The 23,203-nt window shown below is 40.9% G+C and overlaps 1 protein-coding gene across 1 annotated transcript in view; it reads right to left on the reverse strand.

Moving 5' to 3' along the window:
- Window positions 1-23,203, reverse strand: part of grik5 (glutamate receptor, ionotropic, kainate 5) — a 91,111-nt gene that overhangs the window by 9,441 nt on the left and 58,467 nt on the right. Inside the window, exons 6-20 of the mRNA XM_067601060.1 lie at window positions 21,548-21,712; window positions 18,911-19,008; window positions 18,314-18,479; window positions 13,874-14,052; window positions 13,062-13,115; window positions 12,131-12,289; window positions 11,570-11,722; window positions 9,987-10,091; window positions 8,643-8,750; window positions 7,543-7,746; window positions 6,341-6,454; window positions 5,682-5,791; window positions 5,256-5,429; window positions 4,142-4,307; window positions 2,761-2,986 (exon numbers count right to left, since the gene is read on the reverse strand). Coding sequence (XP_067457161.1) covers window positions 2,761-2,986; window positions 4,142-4,307; window positions 5,256-5,429; window positions 5,682-5,791; window positions 6,341-6,454; window positions 7,543-7,746; window positions 8,643-8,750; window positions 9,987-10,091; window positions 11,570-11,722; window positions 12,131-12,289; window positions 13,062-13,115; window positions 13,874-14,052; window positions 18,314-18,479; window positions 18,911-19,008; window positions 21,548-21,712 — 2,181 coding nt within the window. The remainder of the gene's footprint in view (window positions 1-2,760; window positions 2,987-4,141; window positions 4,308-5,255; window positions 5,430-5,681; window positions 5,792-6,340; window positions 6,455-7,542; window positions 7,747-8,642; window positions 8,751-9,986; window positions 10,092-11,569; window positions 11,723-12,130; window positions 12,290-13,061; window positions 13,116-13,873; window positions 14,053-18,313; window positions 18,480-18,910; window positions 19,009-21,547; window positions 21,713-23,203) is intronic.

Consider the following 23,203-nt stretch of genomic DNA (forward strand, 5'->3'; position numbering starts at 1 on the left):
CAAGACTCTATGTTTTTTCTGTTATGACATTTTATGTTCACATCTATGTGTTTTGCTTGGCTGCAAGACAAAATTTCCTTTGAGGACAATAAAGTAGAAAGTAGAAAGGTAGAAGTCACTATGCTCAGTCAAGAAATAGTCCAGTGCATAAGACCAACCTGTATCTGCATGTCTAAAAGCAATGTTTTTTGTTAATTTAGGGTTAACCAATCCTTATATTATTTTCAGAATATAAATTACTATTACAAGACCCTATTCTCCTCTCTAGTCTGTCTCTCCTTCATGTGTGTGCGCCTTCTCTCCATGCTGATGTACTGTGACTGTGTGTTATCTCTCTCTATCTCTTCACACCTTTCTGACATATCTCACTTTCTGTACTTTTCCTTCCTCTCTCTAGTCATGTCTTCCTCCACTTTGTTAGAATAGATCACTGTGATTGTGGGACACCACCTCTACATGAGGAGCATCAGAAGAGCTGGACGCGTGTGGAAAAGCAATTAACTACATTATTCATTACTTCCAGTTGAAATACTTACTAATCCCTCAGATAAAAAATAAATCAACCACGTACAAGACATTTTTCAGATCTATCAGTACAACTACATGTGTCTATTTAGCATAATTGATCTCATGCAGGTGTTTCTGCCTCTTCCACTGTCAATTAATGAGTTTTTATTCTTTTTGGTGATGAGGTCGAGATTTTTAGATTTAAGATAACACCCTCCCCTCGCACATGTTTAAACACCCTGCTCTCTGTTGGATGTGATCAGTCACATTTCTGGCAATTTCTCTGCTAGAACTTGTATAGGACTTGTATACTGCAACTATACTACCCACTGTATTCCTCCAAGAGGTCACTGGGGTTATAGGTGACCTACTTTACTCTCAACTGTAAATAGCTTGCGGACTCATGATTGTGTCCTTGACTATTTTAAGATAGCAAGAGTCCAGCTTCTCTGCGGAAACTCAACCTTCAGATTGAAGAGAGTCATTTTAAAACATCTTTTAGCAAGCAGCATTTTTACACAATATTATCAATTATTATGTAATATGTGTTTTTTGGCATTTTACCTTTATCTAATAGAGAGCAGGGAATTGACACAGGACGCTGCAGCCACATGATATGTGCCCCAAACACTAGGCCGCTGGGGACTCAAATTATGCAATCTTTAACACATATGCCGGTGAGTTTTTCTCTATTTCTCAGATGAATAAATCTGTGTGACACTACTGATGAGGACACTGACTAACAGGCAGACACAATATGGTTATATCTCTGGTACATGCACTTGTATACTGCAATAGCATTGCTTACCACTGCTACAACAATGAAATAACCTTTGTAAGCAAGTTGTGTTATATTATAAGTTTGCTGATGTTCAGAACTGGCTGTCTGATGCCCTGTTCACACCTGGCATTAACATGCGTCTTGGGTGATCTGATCACAAGTGGACAAATCTAAGTGCAGGTGTAAATCCAAGACGCACTGAGATCCAATCAATCCAATTATTTTCATTATTTATTAGTCTGCCAATTATTCTCTTTATTAATCGATTGCTCTCTAAGTGTCAGAGTGTCATAAAAAAATGCCATCACAGTTTCCAAAAGCCCAAGGTTTGCTTTCTTGTTCTTGTGAAATACTGCAGTTTTAGCTCTTAGGCTTATTCAAGTGAAACAGTCTAATAAGGGAAAGTCACTCTTTGACTGAACTGCTCACATTTAAACACAACACACTGCAAATAGATGTTGCTTTATATTAATGGGTCACAAGCACAAAATGTTGAACCACAGCTTTAACATGTTATCAAGATAACATCTCTGATCTCAGTTTAAAGCTTGAATAATGTTCCAAAACTTGTAATGTTCTCTCCAACTATTGCCACCTGAATGAGTTAAGTGCTATCTTTAGGTGGAAACATTGTCTTTTTGCTTTATTCCACAAGCTGTGGCACAACCAGTGCTAGGAGCCGCAAGGGATACAGCACTGACCGTATTCTGGGTCACTGCTGTATCCCTTGCGGCTCCTAGCACTGGTTGCATGTCATCAATGTTATAATTGATCAATTATAGGTCTAATTGAGGAAACTGTATGACCTTAGTTATATTAGTGACTTTCTGTGACCTTTAAACCCCTGATGAGGCCAAGTGCAGCCTTACATTCGATTTTCTGGCATGTCAGTTGAGGCAAATGACAAAAGGTGAGTGAGTGTTTGCTGTGGGTGCCTGCAGGCTTTGAAATGCCCCGCCTGAGAAAATGACACTGACTTAATCAATACTGATATTTATATCAATTCTCTAAATTTCAAATTTCATTTTCAATTTCATTTTTTCATGTTCGTAAAACATAATTGCAACTAATAATGAGACAAATATCAATAAAAAATAAATCATCAAATGTGATAACATACTGCCTCTCTCTAAAAAGAAATTATAGTAGAGAGTAGCTTGACAGAATGATATGAGGATGATTACTTTATAGAACAAAAGATGAGATTACATTACTACAATGCAATTATTTGTGTTACTGTAGTCTACTTCTGTCAATATTGAGCTATTGTTCCATTCCAGCAAATTATTAAATTATCAGGTTTTACCACATTTATGATTCATCTTGTGATATATGTATATTACATTTTAAAGTTATCAAATTTCTTTGAAGTTATAATCTGGCAGTTATTACATTATCAGTCGCTACAAGCATTCTATAACTAATGATTTACATGAAAAATTATAAATTATTAATTTTTTAAGTATTATTACCCAGTGGCATGCCAATGCCGTAGCCCTTGGTGTCCAGCAGGCCTCCTATCTGGGTGAGATTACAGTTGAGGCCGCGGTGGTACTCATTCATGGTGCTCTCCATCAGGAAGGCATACTTGGAGTTGACCACACGAGCTATACCCTCCTCTGTGCTTTTCACAAATACACTGGGCTGCTTGGAGTTCATGTAGTTCCACATCCGCTGGTAGGTCTGGTAACGTGAGTTCTGCAGAGCAACAGGAAAACAATGATGGGAATATCATGTATATAGGAATTAAACACTGACAGCAGATGTGTGTTTGTACATACAGGCTTCCTAACAACGTCTCTCACATCTCTCTTGGGAGCAGAAATCAACTGAAGGTCAATATGAAAGAGGGAAGACAGAGAGAAAGAAAGGTGCATCCAAGATAAACAGGGGAGGGAAGTGAGTGTAGAATAGAAAATTCAGTGTGAATAATGACAAGGAGAGTAAAATATCAATGGCAAATAGAGGAAAAAAGGAGAGAGGCGAGAAGATGGGGGGGAAAAAACGAGGTGAATCAAGGGAACAGATTATTCGCTCATGGCATAGCTGATGCATCATCTTTCATAAAGATGGAGGTAAATCAGCACACAGGAGGTGGTTTAGCACTTAGCAAAATATGGCAAGCTCCAAAACAGGATTAAGTGTTTAAAGTGCACAATTACATGTTGTATCTCCCTGCATTGTGTGTGAGAAGAAAGGAAAAGAGTAGAGAAGGTGGCATCTGCGTGTAATAATATTGATGTGTATTGTGTGTGTGTGTGTGTGTGTGTGTGTGTGGATTAGGTATTGAGTGGGGTAATGTACTGTAGCACTGAATCTGGCTTATGTAGGCAAACACTACTCTTTCTTATTTCCTCAATATGTACAAACACCAATAGAATGCAAAACACACACTCACAAACTGGCATGTAGCCATTTCCCGTGCATGCAAACAAATAAACAATTTTTTTTTTTTTTTTTTTTATACACTCACCTACACACAAAGATAACAACACACACACGCACTCTATGACAAACACAGATGCCAACACAGATGCCGGAAGCACTCTCATAAGCAAACACAGGCAGTCAGCCACTTAACACAAACAGCCATAAAGAAAACAACAGAGCAACTCAGAGATACAGTGACAAATATGAGGCCAACCAGTCACTTCAAGCACCGCCATAAAGACAAAAACGCTGCACTAAATTACACAAGCACAAAGTCTTTATGAAAAATTGTTGCTATAAAGGCAATTCAGGAAATTGTCAGTCTCTAAAGTAAATCCATCAAAAACATAACACAGTTTAACACATACACATGGATACAAACACACACATATAGCCATTCATAGTTGCTGTAGTGGGTTGTACCATGAAGAAGGTCATGGTGCTCCCTCCATGAATGGTTCCGTACTCAATGTTGGTCTGGTCAGCCAAGTCGTCTGGGGACTCGATGGGAACCTCCATCCTCTGGACGGTCAGGAAGGCCGCCAGGTTGGCTGTGTACGAGGAGATGATGATCAGGGTGAACGCCCACCTATATGATAAAGACAAAGGGAGGAAGAAAAGGTGTTCAGTTTTCCTGGATAATATTGTAAACCCACTACCTTGAGGATAGGACTCTATTATGACCTTTGCTGCATGTCTAAAAACTTTCTTTAAGAAGAACATCATGTACCCACTATACTTAATAATATCCCCTATCCCATGTCTTGCTCAACTCAGTGTAATTTGCTCTTCCTGTCTTCCTCTACCCTTTATCTCCTTAGCTCTTAGCGATTATTATTTCTCTCTCAGCACATGTCTCTTTCACAGTCACTCTGTTGCCACAGGGATATCATCAGGCTAGTATTTCTGTGAACACAGCATTTTTGTATTGTTTGCATGAAAGGTTTGTGCTCAGGGACTGAAACGTACAAGCTATATGTCAGCTATATGCCTAAAATTCAAAATGTAAATATCATTATCTTACATAGCAGATGTGCTTAAAAAAGCAACCTTAATGAAAAATGCAAGAAAGGAGGAAGCCTGTGAGTCTACTTTAAAACACATTGAGGTTTTGCAGATGTGGTCCCTAAAATCTGTAACAGCTTACCATATCATGTTAGAATGATTCTGTTAATATTTTAAAATCACGTTTAAAGGCTCATTTGTATACTGTAGGTTGGTCTTCTTGTTATAAGCTATATTTATTGCCCCCTGCTATTTTATTGTGTTCATATTTTATGCTAGCGTACTAGCCCTTTTTTCATTTTAATATGTATTTCGTATACTTAATGTATATTTAACATTTTTATTTTATTACTGTTTTATTACTATTGTATTAATGTTTTATCTTCACTGTTTCTACCTATTAGTCTTCCTTTGTTTTACTCTTTTTGTTGCATTTTGTAAGCCTCTATTTTTGTGCCAATGTTTGTATCATTATTATGACATTATATTATAGCATGCAAACATGCACAAACTTATCCAATCCATAACTTACCAAACCCCACTAACACATCTGGTGGACAGGGCTCTGGGCATTATCTCTGATCCCTGCTGCATGAAGCCTCCGACAGGGAACCACAGACTGTTTCCCAGGGTGTACTGGTTCTCCAGCATGTCCCTGCGCTCTCGAAGACATGGGTGAGGGTTGTACCACTCATAGGGGCTCAACCTGGTGTAACACAGGTACAGTGGAACAACCTTGAGGTCAAACTGCAGTACAATAATATATGGTACCTTTGTCATATCATTCAAGTTACCAGCAATCAGTCATTCAATCCCTGTCAAACTGTCTGCAGAGGGGTTGTATGAGGTAAAAAATTCCAATATGTGACAGGCGACCTGTGCTTAACAAGATAAATGACAATGGAGCACAAGTGTGAGCTGCAGACTATCAGTACAGTGTGTGATGTAATGTATTGACCTTGCAGCCAGAAAGAGCACACAGCTGACAGCCAGGTAGGCGAGCAGCATGAAGAGCCAGACAGCTGGAGAGAAGGGATCGAGGAAGGAGAAGTAACCCGGCTTCCGCCCCTGGTACAGAGAAAAAGAACAAGAAAAAGAGAAGTAGGGACAGACGGACAGACAGGAAGGTACAGTGTGTTAGAAAAAGAGGTGTCATGTCTCAGCAGTCAGGGAATGTCCCCTTTGCACCACAGGAGGGCAGTGTCCTTCACTGCACTTTGATAGTAAGTCTGCAGTGCTTTGATACGCTAATGCTACAATCCATAAACGCTCTGTTTCACAATGCCTACTGCTGAAGCATACTCGGCTTGGTCCCAAAACCTCATTAGCAATGTAAAGCTGCCACTGTTACCCAGTTACAGAGCACTGACTTAAATTACACCTATAAATTACAGTGTGGACACAGCATGCAGCATACTACACAAATACAACACAATAAGATGAGATCAACCCTTATGCAATATGCAGTCTGATTCCTTAAGCTTCATCTCGCAAGTTTAGCTTGTCGTCTTCTGTATGACTTTGCCGGCTTAAAAGCAAAAAGAAATTAAATCCAATACAAGAGCTGTAGAGAGTATCACCTAGCAGGCGCCCTACAGCCCCAGATAACACCCTCACCAGTTGAACTCTGTACAAGATGCTGATCCCCAGTGTCATGAACGGCTTAGAGAAGTCGATAACTTTCTCTCTCTCTGATGTGATGGTGAAGCCTGCCACGGCCAGGTCTGCTTTCTGCAGGATTGACAAAGATAGATGGGTAGATGGATAGACAGATAGTAGCGGGGGTGAGAGGAAAATAGTTGGAGGAGTGGAGGAGAGTCAGGGGGGAAAAAAAAACGAAAAGTGGTCAGGCAACTGCAAAAAAAGAAACACACTTGATGCTGCACTGGGTAGATGAGAGCTCTGTACAAAATGTTGATTACCTGAATGAAAAGTGAAAAGTTTGACTATCCACTTAAAAGCACATTTGGAAGAACATACAGACATGCACACTTTCTCTTTACCTCTGGCACACAGAAACACACACACACACACACATACATATTATCCACTGTCCAAATGAGGGTAATTGCAAGTAAGCACTGGGTGGCTGGTCTTTTCACCTGTATAAAACCTTGAATGTTGGTTGCTGGTTTCATCTGGTTGCTCTGCCTCCCCTCCATCTCTTCCATTAAAAGCTAATTGATGAACATGGGCGGCTAATTAGAGCTGAGTGATCAGGCAATGGGGAGGGCAGGGAGGGAGAGGAAGCGTGGAGAGCTGGGGGAGCACCAGTGTGGCAGGCCCCACACAGGGACCACAGTCTGGTAATTGAAGTATACCGTATGGTAATTAAGCAGAGAGGGGCTCTCATTAGCCTGCTTCAACCAGAGTGTCTGTCAGAGACACGCTAGGCCTGGACAGGGAGAGGAAGAGGGGGGACGGGCTGGTAGGGTGTGGGTTACTGCGAGGAAAAAGATGGTACAGACAATTCTAGGCAATGCTACCACTCTCTTTTGGGGAATTATCAAGTCAGCTTTTGTCCTAGATAAGAGTCTTACTCCCCTCTGAGGGCAATTTGAGACATGGGAAGTAACAGCAGAGTTGTGGTTTGGGGCTACAGCGCGAGTGTGTGTGTGCGTGTGGGTGGGTAGGTGTGTGTATGTGCATGTGTGTGTATGTTCAATATAAGTTTCTGTTTGTACAGACTGGTTAGAACATTTGTGCACGTTTCTGGTGTGTGTATGTGTGTGTGAGAGAGAGAGAGAGAGACAGAGAGAGAGAGAGAGACAGAGACAGAGAGAGAGAGAGAGAGAAAGAGAGAGATGGAGAGTACTCACCCTGTTGATTAGCTCTCCAACCATGCCAGTCCAAGAGCCGTTGGGCTCTGGAGCCCCATACAACCCGTCATCCACCAGCTTGATCTTGAAGGAGAATTTCAAGATGTCTGCCAGCTCCCTCAGCATGTCGACACAGAAGCCCTCATACTGGTCGTTGCCCTGGAAGTCCTGGTAGTTGTCTTTACGCATCACATATGGGTTCTCCTGAACACGGGGGGCACATGAGGGATTTCAGTCCAAAGCTCAATATATCCAGTTTGAGGAAAAATGATTAACTGAAATGCAATGTTCAATATTTCAAAAACAGTGATTTCTATTGTAAAAAAAAAAAAAAGGTTTGTTATGTTAATAATAGATTACCGCTAAGTTGCTACTAGAATGTCAGCAGTCATTTTGGTGTGTGATGATCTCGTTTTATGTTGTGCTGTCACTGATGTACATTGTTTTATGTGAGCTCATTAGGTGGTGTTTAGCATACATCTTTACATATTTTGTGATATATTTTATGTATTATGTTTTATATTCAACTCTGTGTTCTGTGTTTTACCTGGCTTTGAGACAACTTTCCATTTGGAAAAGTGTCCCTTTTTTCCACATTTGACTCTCTCTAAAGCACTTTGAGTCTCTAGTCAAATTAAATGTAATTTATCTAATTTAATTTAATTTATTTTGTTTTCTCAAAAAATGTAATATTCATAACATGTAATTAAGCTTTGGCAATAATATTCATCACATAGAGGCTTATTTGAGTTTGGAAAGGATTGTCCGTGTGGTGTCACATCATAGCGTGATGTCATGTTTTTATATATCTCAGCCAACCTCGAATCGAAGAAACTTTATCCACAATATGACATTACTCATATGAAAACAAGAAGGGGCCAACTTGCAGAGTTTTGACATCATGAGACAACCAGGATTTTGCTGAATTTAGTAACACAACTTTCTCAGTGCTCTGTCAGTTTCTATAACAGCTACAGTGACAGCAAAATTAGCAGAAACAGACCACAACACAGCGTGAGCCGCGGCACTGCCTGCCCAGAAACACAAAAACAACTCTAACCTCCCCAGCGTGGTGGTCCAGAAGGTAAGTATGACCTTACCAGAATGGTGGTGACAATAAGGGTCTTGTTTGCCAGCGTTTCTGAGACATTAATATCCAGACTGGTGGAGTTCATTGCCAGGGTGTTGTTGGAGTACCAGATCCCGATCTAACAGAGAAGAGAAAGCGAGAGAAAATCAATGGCCATTGTGGGATAAATAATGTACTGTTAAGCTTACTGCAACTGTTTTACTTTTGTGGCAGGATACACACCATCTACTGCAGATAAGTATATCAGTGAGTACATTAACCCTATTAGGCTATTTTATAGAGCACCTTTGCAAGTTTAATATGTTTGTGCTTGGCTTTGTTACACTGTTAGACACTGTATATGCACATTGATTTAATTGTCCCCAATGGAGCCATACACATACCTGCAGTGCTACATATGCATTATTGTAAATAAACTACTGTTTACAAGCAGAGCAATGAGCTGGGACAAGATGGCAAAGAAGGTAATGAAAAGCATTCATGAAAAGGAGTCTCGTTGCAACGTCTATTTTCCTTTGCTAACATCTTTCTTAAATTGCATAAATCGCTCACATACTTCCCTTTTATTAGACAGTAAAGTCACTTAGGTACATAAGTGTGTGATTATGACCTAACCAGTGTGCAAGGGTGGAACCGAAGCTTGCAGGGGCATTTCTTTGGGAGATATTACGGTACATCTTTCAATAGGTCAGAGGAGAGGTAATGACTCCTCAGACAGAATCACAGTTTTTCTATGACACTCTTTATCCTGCCCTGACATTTAAGAGCGCTCTTCTGTGAACCACCACTGCCTGCCTACAGTGTGGGTGTTGCTGTGCTGAGAGGTGTGCAGAGTTAAAATGTTAATTATCACAACTCTCACAGCAAGCCAAAGTCTAGCTTTAACTGTGGTTATCAGGTGACATTTAGTGTTAACATGGGAGGCACTTGGCCTATAGAGCCCAGCAAGACATTTTAAGGGAAGGTGAAGAGAAAGTCATAAATCGCACATCACAAATACATTCACAAGACTGGATGTGATACTACAAACCTGCTAGTATGTTTAGCAACAATTTGAAATTTGATGGACTAAAGTAATTAATGTATTCCAGAAGCCTTCAGATAAAACATATTTGCAGCTAAAACATGACACACATCTGATTGGTTATAAGACAGTGCCGTCTGGTGAAATGCATCAAACCAACTTCACAAAGTATAGAGATCTTTGGTCGCTATCAGGGGATTCTGTGATGTGGCTGACCTCAGTGTTAAATGCTTCCCCTGGCGTTGTGAAATCAGACGGGTGACCTGTAACTAACCCAAAGCCTATGGGCAATGTGACTTGGCTGCGGCATGATAACAGGTGACTCCTGACCTCTTTGTGGCCTCCTCGGTGTTTCTCCAGGATCCGCAGGGTGTAGTTGGTCCTCTGACCTTTGCTGTTGAACTCAACACGCCCTGTCAGACCATCGTACTCCACCTGGCAGGCAGATGAACAGAGTGAGCTGACTAAGCATGAGAGAGGAAGGGAAAAGATAAAGCAGGGAGGAGTTTGAGAGAGCAAGACAGGGAGGGGAGGAGGAGGAAGCTAAGAAAAGCTAAGAAAAGGAGAAAAGAATGGGTAGAGACAACGATAATAGATGTGGAAATAAATATTCTATATAAAACCAAACATACTTTTTCTCACTATCAATCATGATTGGGCAAACAGATATTATCGACAGGGATTAGGAAGAGACAGAAGGTAAAAGAGCAAGAGAGGCAGAGGAAGTGTCTGAGGCTGGACCAGACAAGGATGATCAGCTTCGGATCAACTAGGAGAAATTGACTGAGCGAGAGGCTCAGATAGAGCAGCAGAGAAAGTCAACAACTCCCTAATAAGACTCAGAACTCCACCTCACAGCTCAGCTCAGCCTCTCCAAAACCCAGGTGCTGGCAGCGAGATCTATGATGAATGGCACGGTGCTGAAGATGGAGCACACCATGATGTTGACTAAAGGCCTTAACAAAGACAGATGTCGGGCCAGTGGGGAGGATGCAATGAGAGATGGGGCTCAGGCTGCCTTGACAACAGGTTGTCGATGAGAGAAACCCACAGAAAAGCAGAGATGGGAGATGACAAAGAATAACAAGAGACAGAGGTTACATGCAACAACAGATGAGGACAACACAGAATGTGGCTATATTGTAGTCATTAATAAATAAGTCAGTCAAGAGAAAGTTAATCAAGTACCACTCATCTATCATTTTTCAAGCAAAAATGCCAGACATTTGCTGGTTTGACATTCTCAAATGTGAGGATTTCTGCTTTTCTCTGTTTTATATCATTTTAAATTGATCTGTTGATCAGTTAATCTGAAGTAAGACTGAGAAGACTATCTTCATCATAGATTCATTTGCAGATTATTTTTTCATATTAATAATTGTTTGGTCTATGGAAATTGCACTTCACAATTTCATTGAGTCCAAAGTAGTGTTATCAAGTGTTTTGTTTTATCTGACCAACAGTAAAAAAAGAATGAGTTTATTATCACATGTGACAAAGAAAAGCGTCACATTTTAGAAGCCGGAACAAGCAAATGTTTGTCATTTCTGCTTGAAAAATGACTCAAACAATTAATCAATTATCAATCAATAGCTGTTTATTAATTTTATGTTGATGGATTAAATAAGCAAAAGCTTAATCAATAATGAAAATAATTGTTAGTTGCAGCAGTTTCTGTAAAAAAGAAATGACTTGACCATGATGAGAACACATGGACAAATGCAAAAAAGTAACCTATTCTGGCTAAAATGGATGTGAATACCAATAAACTGAGACAATATATCAAGCTCATATCTTACCCATGTTTCTTATGATATATATGAGTGCATATGCATGTGCATGAGCATGCATATTAGCAGGTGATCGTACAGTACGGTACATACTGCACACATGCAGATTCATCGAGCGATTACCATGCGCAGGTAGTTCATAAGACTAGTCCCATGTTGCCAGATTTGAGGTGAGGTGCAGCTGAGTGGCTTCACTCCGATCTCCTGACTGCGGTTCAATTCCCTCACCGCCCCCACCACCACATGTACGGCATCAAACATCAGTGCTGACGAGAGCTATGGAAAGGAGAGAGGAAACACGAGAGATGTTCAGGAGGAGAAAGGCAGAAGAGGGGGTTTGAAACATGGTGAAGAAAGACAAGTAGTCAAGGGAATAGATGCAATGAGGAGACAGGGGGTGAGAGCACAGATGATTGAATGGTTAAGAGGGATAGAGGGAGGCAAGGAAAATAAGAGGAGAGAGAGAAGAGATGTGAGGTATGAGTAAACCAGTGGGGAGGAAACACAGATGGATACATCAATACCCATTAAATACAAGCAAAAGACTAGCTGAATCTCTTTAACTGCACTATGAATCAGTGTGAGGAATAAAGAAGCTTAATGTTACGTGGCATACAAACAAAGCTTTGAAAACTGCCTCTGAATGTGCGTATGCATGAGTACTCCTGAGTCCATGAGACTGACCGCAGGGCCGGGGTACGTTAGGTCACAGCCCTCCCACCAAGAGAGGTTGAGGCTCCTGATGAACTCCAAATAGAACGGATGAGTGGTGTTAAACATGGAGAAACCCACAATGTTGGACTGCTCATCCACTATGTCATCCAGTCTCAATAGGGGGAAGTCCTAGAGAGGAGCGGGGAGGGTGTTTGCAGAGAGAGAAGGAAAATTCAGGTGAGTGACAATGTTGACAGTGCGTCAAATCTTAGCGTGGAAGAAAAATACTGTGAAAAGAAGAGGGTGATAAAGAAAAAGAGAGGTTACGGGGAGTGACAACATCTAATCTCTGATGGAGGGTGAAAAAAGGATATAGACAGCAAGGAAAAGGGGAAAACAGTGATACAGGGGAAAGAGAGGTTGATGGAAATAACTCCAGTAGCTTTTCACAGATATATACACACAAGTCGCGACATCTAAAGCATAAGAGCACGGCACGTACAGAGGGCGGAGAGGGGGGAAAAAAAGAAGAAATCAGGAACACAGTATAAAGTGACACATTAATTCAAATGGTAGAAGGGGAGGGGAGTATATCAAAGAGGCACATGAAAACACCGGAAGCATAGAGAGGGTGGCGGGTGGCAGAAGAAAAAGGGCACATCACATCTGTCATCACCTTCACCTCAGACCCCTTTTTCTTGTTTTTTTTTTTTTTTGCCATCCTCCTCTGCACTTCCACATCTTTGTACAGTATGTTCGTTTCTCAGATCTCTCCCCCATCCTTCATCTCCTCTCACTTTTTTCTCTCTGTCACCTCTCTCTTCTCCCTTTATCTAATTCCTTCTCCGCCTTAGCACCTTTGCTCCCTCATAAAGGGACAGAAGAGGAGGAGGAGCAGGAGGGAAGAAGTGAAAATGGAGGACTAGAAGACAGAAGACAGGTAGGGTGGCTATGCTCTTACCATGGTGGTGAGGATGTACTTGTAAAATGCTGATGTCATCCCCAGCTCTGATGCCTGTAGGACAAAGAGAAAGACAGAGGGAGATGAAAAAAATAAGTAAGAGGCAGGTGGGATACAGAAAGAACCAGAAGGGGAAGGAGAGAAGATGTAGAAAGACAGATGTAGGGAGTGATAGAGAGGGCAAAAGATGAGAGTTACTGAGAACTAGAGAGCAAAGAAGACAGTTGGGGGACAAAGTAGGAGAGAATGTGGGGGCGGAGAGGGAGCATACGTTAATCACAGTTTTACATCATCAGGCTAACACTAGGACATTTCGCTGAGGGCGGACAGCCGCTCCAACGTGCTCAGTGAAAACATCCCGTACGCTTTCAAACTGTGACTCACTGCGTTACAGTCCGTACCATGAATCAGAACGAGCCTCGGTAACATCTGCATCGCATCCCAGCAAAAGATGTTCTTTTGTCAAATACTTTCTTCAGAGTGTAAGTGATTGTTGCTGGCAGACTTGCATAAATATTGTTCCCTATGCTGCTCCGGAGGGCAGAGAAGGTAAAAATAGATGTTAATTCTGTTACTACAACAAATGTGTAGCCCATGGAAGTTTGAGAGGATTTAGAGTCTTATTATTTTAAAGACTATATGCTCTGCATGCCCTTTAAGACTGTAACCTGAATTTCGCCATTGGGTAGATAAAAGTGGCAATGCAAATCTGTGTTCTGTATGTTTACTGTGTCTTCTCTATACAAGACTGACTTCATATCCTGCACATGTGTGGGCGGCTCTGAAGAATGCATTGATGGTTAAGGCCTGACCTTCTTGAGGATGAGATAGGAGACAGAAGCATTGGCATCAATGATGATGGTCGCCACTTTGTCGTCACGGATCTCCTTCAGCAGTGGCGTAGGGTCCAGGTTGTCATCCAGCATCCTGATTGACAGCGTCTCCCGAGAGATGAGAAAGCGGCGGACCAGCTCCTCCAATCTCAGCAGGCCTGAGGCAGAGCCAAAGCAGAGCCGAGCCGCATATCAATGTCTGTATCAGTAGACACAACTCATATTTCCAAAATGTAAGTTTGCAGGACCTATGAAAATCGTGATTTATCCTCAGATGGCCATGTATTTATGTCATTTTGCAAAGCATGATTGATGGTTTGTCTAAACCCCCAGGATATGAAACATTATTTAATATGGAGTCTACAGTATGACTGCATTCTGTTTTTCTCAGTATGATTTATTTTTGTGTATTATGACCTCTGCAAAGGAGGTTTTGTTTTTCAGTCCCATATGATTGTTTGTTTATCTCTTAGTTAGCAGAGTATCTCAAAATCAATTTGACAGATTCCACACTTGGGCCACAGGCCAGAGAATTAGTGATTAGTTTTTGGTGTAGCTACAGCCACCATTATGCCATTTATGAAGAACTTCACTTTTTTCCCATAACACCTCAACTGTGAGGCACTGAGGAAAAAATCTTTTTCTCTGCATACTTTAATTCTTCATAAATCTTTCAGGCTATTTACATTTACACCTAGACGGATTTTGCACCATCTTGAATTTTTTTGCAAAACATGTTTTTCAACACCCCTCCTACAGACATCCTGAGGGGGGAAAGGGTACAGATTGGTGTATTTTTAATTTGACTTAAACCCATATGTATTACATTCCTTTTTTATACATCCACTTGAAAGTCTGACATTATACCAATGGATCTTATATATTATTACTATAATATCTCACATTTTTACTTTTTAATGTTAATCCTGCAGATGTCATTCCATTTTAATCAAATTTAGTACATAAAATATCCGGATGAGCTCTAAAGACCCTTTAAATTAATTTTTTCATCTGCCTGTTTTCAAGTATGTGCTTGAAATGTTCTTTCTGGTTTTGACATCCATTGTCATAACTTTTAAATGCATTGTGCAATTGCAAGCAGATAACAAGTGCATATGTATATCAGCTCTTAATTAAGTACAGCAATTCTGATTATATTTAGCTATGTATGGTTCTGCAGCAACATGATCAATTTAAAAAGTCATGACTAGATGGTCATAAGTCTAACTCATTTGAATTCATCCTTGCCCTAATATAACCCGAAAGGATTCAGGTACAGTATTCTCCAAAATTCATGGCTGCTATCAGCCAATCAGCATGACAAATTTCTTAACATTTTCTATTAATGGAATAATAAATTTTGATTGTGTGGCCTTGGCAGAGGTATGCTCTTTGAGCGCTTTGCAATTCACTTTGTGTCTGTTTTCCCATCCCTCAATGATTGTTTTTCAGTTCTTTGAGTGATGTAGGTACAATGAATAAAATAGTATGCATTCAAAAAACTGAAAAGCTTAAAATGAAATGACAAAACTGAGGATGCAAGGATACTGCAAGACTCTGGCAGTAAGATGGACAGAAAGAGGAGAACTGCAGGAGCAGAAAGACGTGAAATACAGTACTTGAGCCAATTCACCCACTCCAAGCGAATTCCTCTCGAAAATGAGTATAACCAATGGCAGTCAAGACTCACTTGACATTGTGTGTGGAATGAGCCTTTACTAGAAAGTCTACTCTGCTGATTCCTAATTGTAATTCCATAGTAAAGCACCCCTAGCTATGTAAATAAGTGGTGGGGCAGGCATCTGGGGGACAGAGGAGATGGGGAGAGGGAAGAGAGGAGGAGGGGAGAGGTAGCGAACAGAGCCCTTCAGCAGGAGAAAGCCTCTGTAAGCAGTGGGGTAATCACTGAACCAGGCCAAAACTTTAATTAGTTTGAGGAAGGAGGGGAAAAATCAATGCACTTTACAGCTTCCTCTCCTCTCCTCCCCTCTCTCACTCTCCTTCTTTCACGTATTCTCTCTCTTGCTCTCACACAGAAGCTCTAACCTCTCTATCTCTCTTGTCTTAGCCCTGTGCTCTAGTTACCTTTCACTCTGTCTTTATCCATCTCTCTCTTACGCCGCCACTGTCTCCTCCTCCATGTGCTCAGTCTCTCCCTCTCGCTGTCCTTAACCTCATCCATCTCATGAAAACTGCATAATGAAATTAGGTTCAGATAGCGCATTGTGACCCAGGCACGGCGAGAGAAGGATACGTCGGAAATGAACAAAAATCTCTGACTCACTATCATTTAACAGAATATCTGTGGACTGCTACTTGCGCGGGCTAAAGAGAGAAAATGAATTAGATTCACAGCATTAACAAGGTGATGCAAAAACAACCAGTCTCTAAATATGTTACTTAATTTGGATGCGTGTACAGTGAGATGTGTGATTTTACACGTTACTCGCTTCACTGACAAAAAAAAAAGAAATTGTCTACTTCACTTGAACGCACCACTCTACACTGGGGTAAACAGGATGAATAAAACAAGTGGGCTGGTGGTAAACATTGTCTGATGTTGAACCTCTGCAGTACCACAGAAGAGCCGCACATACAGACACACATACAGTACATTCATACAAGTACCCCACTCACACATGTACAGACAAACAGTGCACTGAGGGGCAAGAATAAACACACACACACATGTATGGACAAAGTGAACCAAGCACAAAAAAATATATCAAACACACACATACCATGCCACACGTACACCCACACAGTCGTTCAAAGTGTGGAACAAGCTTGTTGAGTGGCAGTTAGCACCTATTCTGCAGCCATGGCAACCAGCTCCATGGCGATAGATAGCGCAGCCAAGTGGGTCAGAGTCTGTGAGTATGATAACCTTGTAAAGATCACCTTCAAGCCAAATATATTACACACACACACCCTTCGGTCTCTCCAACAGCAAATGTTACATCCCGTGGCCCTGACGGTAACCATCAGGCTATCTGTTGCCTCTAATTCTTATGAGAGGAAAAGCCTGATGAAAGACAAGGCTCTTATCGACTCATTCAACTGATGATCAAAACTGCAAAAGATGTCTGATGCCATTTCAAAGCTCTTTTAGTTGAATGAATTGACAAGTCCACAAGATGTCTGTGAAAGATTCTCAGTCATCCAGGTCATGGTTATCCAAGGAAGCTTGAACTGAGGGCAAGTGGACTTGGTTGTAGATACTTGAAGACGTTTCGCCTTTCATCCAAGGGGCTTCTTCAGTTCTAACTGACTGATGGGGAGTCCTAGGTATTTAACTTCTATGGGATTGTTATCAAAGTTATTGATACCACTTGGTTCGTTAGTGCTCCTGGCTGTTGTAATGACATTCGTTAGAGTCGCCAGAGTCACCTGAGACTAAGTGTGAACGACAAATGTGAATAGTTGTTAAAACAAGTCAACCAGACAAGTCCACAACTTCAGCTTACTTTCAGGCAACTGCAGGAGGCCTGGCTAACTGCTGGGGAGATAATGAAAGCATGTCAATGATTGAATCAATTTTTCATAATGTCACAGCTTTTGTTTGTCATCTACCCTTTTCAAACTGCCATGAGAAGTTTTCACGGACTTCAATGGTCCCACTTATTCTTTATGTAATTGCCCTTAAGTTCTTGTGCAGTTCTGTTTGGCTGGTGAAAGCAGTCAACAGCTGCACAACAACTCATCCCGGCTCAGTTTCACCCAGGACTAGACAAAAAGTCATGCGATTATTCAGTGGAAAAAATAGAATTTTACCATTTCATACATATACAAAGTGTATTCTGTCATGTATTCACAAAGCTCTGTTTGAATACTACAGCCACCAATCCGACCAGGCCCTTTAATTCCTGTGACTCTCGATAGGGGAGTGCATAATAAATCAATAACACACTCTTTCAAAATGAAAATAAAGAGGGCTAGTGACTAAGCCCCGAATCCCCTGTGATGTTAAAGCTTTCTGAGTGCCTGGCAAGTTAAATCAAATGTCCCCTAAGTTCTTCCAGTACTGGAAAGCATTTCAAATACGAATATTTATTAAATTGGTTTGGCCTAACAGCCCTCTGAGGTGGATAAGAGACAGTGTGCAAGAGCATGAGTAATAAATAGGAAGGCTGCAGTGTGAGCCGTGTTCTGAACTCTGACAACAGACAGAACTTTATGACCAGACTGTCAAAATGAGTGTTCAACTGTACAAAATAGTCATATCCGCCGAAACAGTGTGAATGTGCCAACACTCCCACTGAGGCATTTGCACACCCACTTATAAACGCACACATACACTAGGTGAATGAGCTTGCAGGAACACAACCAATGCATTTACACCCACCTAAACACAAACACATCTATGCAGTCACACATAATGTACTGTATAACTATACAACAGACTACATGTGTACTCACACTCAGCCTTGGCGCAGACCAGGCTGGCTGAGGGGTAATTGAACGAGCGCAAGATGGCTCCTATGGCCAGGCTCAGGTCCTCGTTGCTAGGGTACAGAGTGACAGAGGCAAAGCGCAGGTACGGCAAGCGGGGAGTTTCCTCCGGACCAATCTTTACATGAGGGATCTGAAAGAAGGAGAGGAGAAGAGAGGAGAGGAGAGGAGAGAAGAGAGGAGAGTTAAGGAAAGCAAAAAAAGCAAATGTGTCATGATTAATTCCCCTACACACACACACACACACCGGGAAAAACTGTGAATAAGGAAGATCCATTAGAGAGGCTACAGGGTGAAAAGAAGAGATAAGAAAGATAGCAGAGGCAGAGAACACAGAGACCTGAGGATAAAAGGCTACGGGGAGAAAGTAGAAAACAGTTGGACGAAGTGGATAATCGTTAATTATATAAGAAGAAATTCAATAGCCAAGAAAAACTGAATCTCTAGATGCATTCATGATGACGTCTTTGTGAGTACAAGGGGTAGTAAGCCAGAGAGAAATAGGTACTAGATGTACGCATATTTGCTCCCATTTGCAAGTGTGTGTTTATCTTACATACTCACCTCCTTCTCTCCACATATATGACTGACAGTAGAGCCAGAGGCGGGGCTGGAGGCTGGACCTATCACAGAGACGACGCCTTTGGGTAGAATCTGACACACTGAAAGGGAAAAAGGAAAGTAAACATCAAATATGCAGACACACTTTTCCTCTGCTTCATTTTGACGGCAGCACAGAGTTGGCATACAGTAGGGGCTGCAGTTGGGGGGGTGGAGTATGGAAATTTAAAAAGCAGCAAAAACTCTGAGGACACATTATGATTTCAGCTTAACCGCTGATTCTATTGTTGCAGCACAATCTGTCTCATTATAATCTGATTTATTTTGAGATAAATACTCCAAGGACTACAGCAGTGCAGCCCATGGGTTGCCTACTGCTATTATTCACTTGTTTGGAGAGTCGTTTTTAATGATTTTCAAGACATCATGCTATAATTATATCTCTGGCATCAGTACAATAGTAACAGATTGGTGGTTGCCTTCAATTAACAGGAGGAGGAGATGCCAGTTTGCATGATTACTCTTTCTGCTTTTTATTTGGGGTTTAATAAAAAAACATTAAACCCTTGAGTGACAACACATGTCTCCACTACATGCACATACTATATCCAGGCCTAAATGAAGACAGTGATTTCACACCTCTTTGTGAGACATTTGTCAACACAGAAAAAATGAACGTATGTTCATTTGAGTCCGTTAGCAAGTTTACTTTTATTTTCTGTTTTTGAAGTACTGCTTGTTGGAGGTTTCTGTAAGTTGTTTGGTTTGTGAAATTTTGTGGAAATAATTTCTCAATGACGCTCATTATCTCCCACCTGTAGTCCCAATTACCCAAAAAACCCACATACTTCTGTTCCTCTACACTTGAGTGCTTAGAGTTTGCTGGGGTTTTTTTTTTTAATGTCTGAAATGTTTGAAAAAAAAATATCATGTCATATGAGGAAAAAGCTCATATTTTATTAATAACATGAGTCATGGCTGCATTCTATTTATGCATGCAGGTTTTTTATATTTCACACCCCACAAGGAAACATAAAGCTCAGAACAGCAGGACGTGGGGAGCGATGATACTAACTTCCCTCTGTAGACTCAGACCCTACAGGTGGATGCAGGGGTGGAGATGAGGCTTTTGAAATGCTATATGAGCTGCAGCGGCGGCAGCTGACCAGCCTGCAGTCTGTGTTACTGATCAACAACTGTAACTGACTCAAATGTTCACCTGACAATTAAAAGAAACTAGGAAATGCTTAAAATCCTGTGCAGTATGAAATACTTTACATAAATGTTTTTTTTTACAGTATTCAGGTTCATTTTTTGACATTTTTTTCCGTCTACCCACCTGACCAATGCTCTCATAGATGCAGCAGATATGAGTCTGGACACTTAACTGTCTTATTCTGATAGTTGTAAAGCTCTGTTCTTACTGGTATATTTGGTTGGTATTTTAATTCATCCTAATTAGTCCTCCTCAGTCACTGCCACTGCCTGTGTGTCCGAGTGTGTGTATGTGTGTGTGTGTGTGCCTTTACGCCTGTGTGTGTGAGCGTATATGCCCACATTCTGCCTATGTGTGAATGTGTGACTGCAGAAGGGGATGTGTGTGAAGGCATGTGTGAATGACCATGCGTTGCGTGTGTCTTTGTGTATGTGTGATCGGGAGTGTGCGAGTGTGTGTGTGTGTGCAAGTGTGCTTCAGACAGTCATAGCTGTAAGATGATGAGCTCTCTGATCCAGAGACCAAAAAAACGCTATGAGCAAACAAGCCTGTCAGAGTCTTCTGTCCATCGGTCAAGGACACACACATACACACACACACACTCGCACACTCACTCACACACACATGCAGAGACACACACGCTTGCAACTCAAGCATGCACATATGTACACAACCCTTCTCAAGCACACACAGACATTTTGCCAGTAGCTTGTGGCAGGGTCAGTGACCTATTAGAATAGGAGCAGGGAGCTTCTGTCTCCTCAGTGGTTGGATTCAGCAGTACTTCTTCAGTCTTAAAAGACACCAAACAATCTTTTTTAACTCTGTATATCAATACTAATTTCAGGGAGCAGTCTCTGAAGCTGCTTCATGTTGGCCTGTACTGCTGATCTGTACTAGTATTCCATGATTTGTTTTTGTCGTGTCTACGCAGTAGATGATGCCAACTGTTACTGGAGGGCACTGGTCCACTGTTTTTAATGAGACCGGCTTAGTGGCCCATTACTGGTCTCTAATGACATGTAAACTAATCAGAAAAAAGCCCTTACTGGTTCCTAATCATATGAAAACGGTGCTGTTTTATCATTCCAGTCATCGTTTGAGAATTTTGTTTCCAAAACAGCAGTTTTTTAGAAAATGTAATTACCTATTTTTAGAAATATTGACACCCTGCTCAAGTGAATAAAACCTGCAGTATTCAGAACTCTACTGTTCTTTTCTACTCTGGACTGGTTACTTTCGATATTAATATCCATTATGTCTATTAATAGGCACCGGTATTTTTAGTGGTCACTTTTTGCCTGTGCTAATTAGACACAGTGCCCTATTGGCCTCTAATGGATTTAACTGGATTTTATCACTCTCTTATGGGTGGTGCGAATCTGCTCCACTGGTCAGTTTTAGAGTGTTTCGGCTTCACTCACTGGTGTCAGTAGTGTCATACTGGGAGTCTTTTTGCAGCTCGTATATGTCCACCTCCACTCGTGCTCGGGCCGGACCCTCCATAACGCTGTTGATGTTCTCCCTGGCCAGGGCCAATGCCAGCCGCTCCCCACGCCCACACACAGACTGGTCATCCAGGATCGCCGCTAGAAAGGCAGAGAGAGAAGGAAAGATAGTAAAAGAGAGGGTGCAGATAAGAGGGGGAAGAGAGAAGGACAGGGAGGGGGAGAACAGGTGAGAAGTAGGACTGCAACTAACAATTATTGTCATTAACGATTAATCATCCACTTATTTGATTCAATTAACTGATAAATTATTTAGTTAGTGACATTTTTCAGAGGCCACGGAGATGTCTTCAATTTGTTTACTTTGTTTGACTAATAGTCCAAAACACAAAGATATTTAATTTAGTGTCATATATTAAAAACAGAAAGTCGTCACATTTGAGAGGCCGGAAGCAGAGAATTTTTGTCATTTTTGCTTGAAAAATAACTGATCGATTAATCGCCTATCAAAATAGTTGTCAATTAATTTTCTGTCAATCAGCTAATCGATTAATAGACTAACCATTCCGGCTTTGGTGAGGAGAAAGAAAAAGACATGAGGATGAAGAAGAGGGGCTGACAGAAAGATCACAACCCCTGACTGGCAGAGGAATGAGAATGACTTGACCTTGTCCAAATTAGTAAGTGGTATGAAATACAAACAGTATTGGAAATTAAAGGAATATTTCAACATTTTGGGAAATTCGCTTTCTTGCTGACAGACTGGAAACAGGTGGCCTTAGCAACAGCAAGCCTTACACTGTCAAAAGGTTAAAACAAATCTGTCTACCAGCACCTCCAGATCACTACCAGCTACCAACTGCCAGCTCACTAATTAACATGTTATGTCTTGTTTGTCTAATCTGTACACAAACAGTTTTTCTGTATTTACCATATGTTGTCACAATTTACAAGAAGGTCCCCCCTGCCATGTTACATAATTTTGGTGCAGAGATGATATGGCCTCTATGGAACTCTGTACTTCAAAGTGCTGATTGCCAGAACTCTTTCATAGCTGACATATGCTGCTAATTAGTTTTCAGCACTAAATTACCCAGCTTTATAGAAGCGATTGTTATTGTGATTAACTTACTTCAGAACTTTATTGCTTTAGTGTATAATATGTTTATATTATTTTGTCTGCTCTGTGTGTGTCAGCTGATTTTGGCCAGACAACAAGCTTTAGAGCATATGGAAGATTTCCATCTCTAATATTTGACACTGTATAGTGTATAGTGACACTGATTTTTATGACATATAAAAAAAGAGTTAGTCTAATAACTCAAAAAGACTTTGTTGCAGGTGTTAGACATCTCTTTCTGTAAAACTGAAAGCTTGAAACTGTAACAAGGCCTCTTTCCTTAGTTGGAGTAATTTAGTCTTACACCTGCATACATACAGTAGATTAAAAAGATATTATTTTCTGTATCTACCAATCAATTTGGCTTACACAAAGAAGAGTAAATAGGGAAACTTTTATTGCATGTTTTTACAGTATTAGGAGTGTTTCAACAGTGGCAGGTATGTTATTGATCCTAATTTGGCTTAAAAATGCTTTTTTTAAAATGTCACCCTATCTTTTTTCTCCTGTCC

Source organism: Thunnus thynnus, chromosome 10, assembly GCF_963924715.1.
Source record: "Thunnus thynnus chromosome 10, fThuThy2.1, whole genome shotgun sequence".
Lineage (NCBI taxonomy): Eukaryota > Metazoa > Chordata > Actinopteri > Scombriformes > Scombridae > Thunnus > Thunnus thynnus.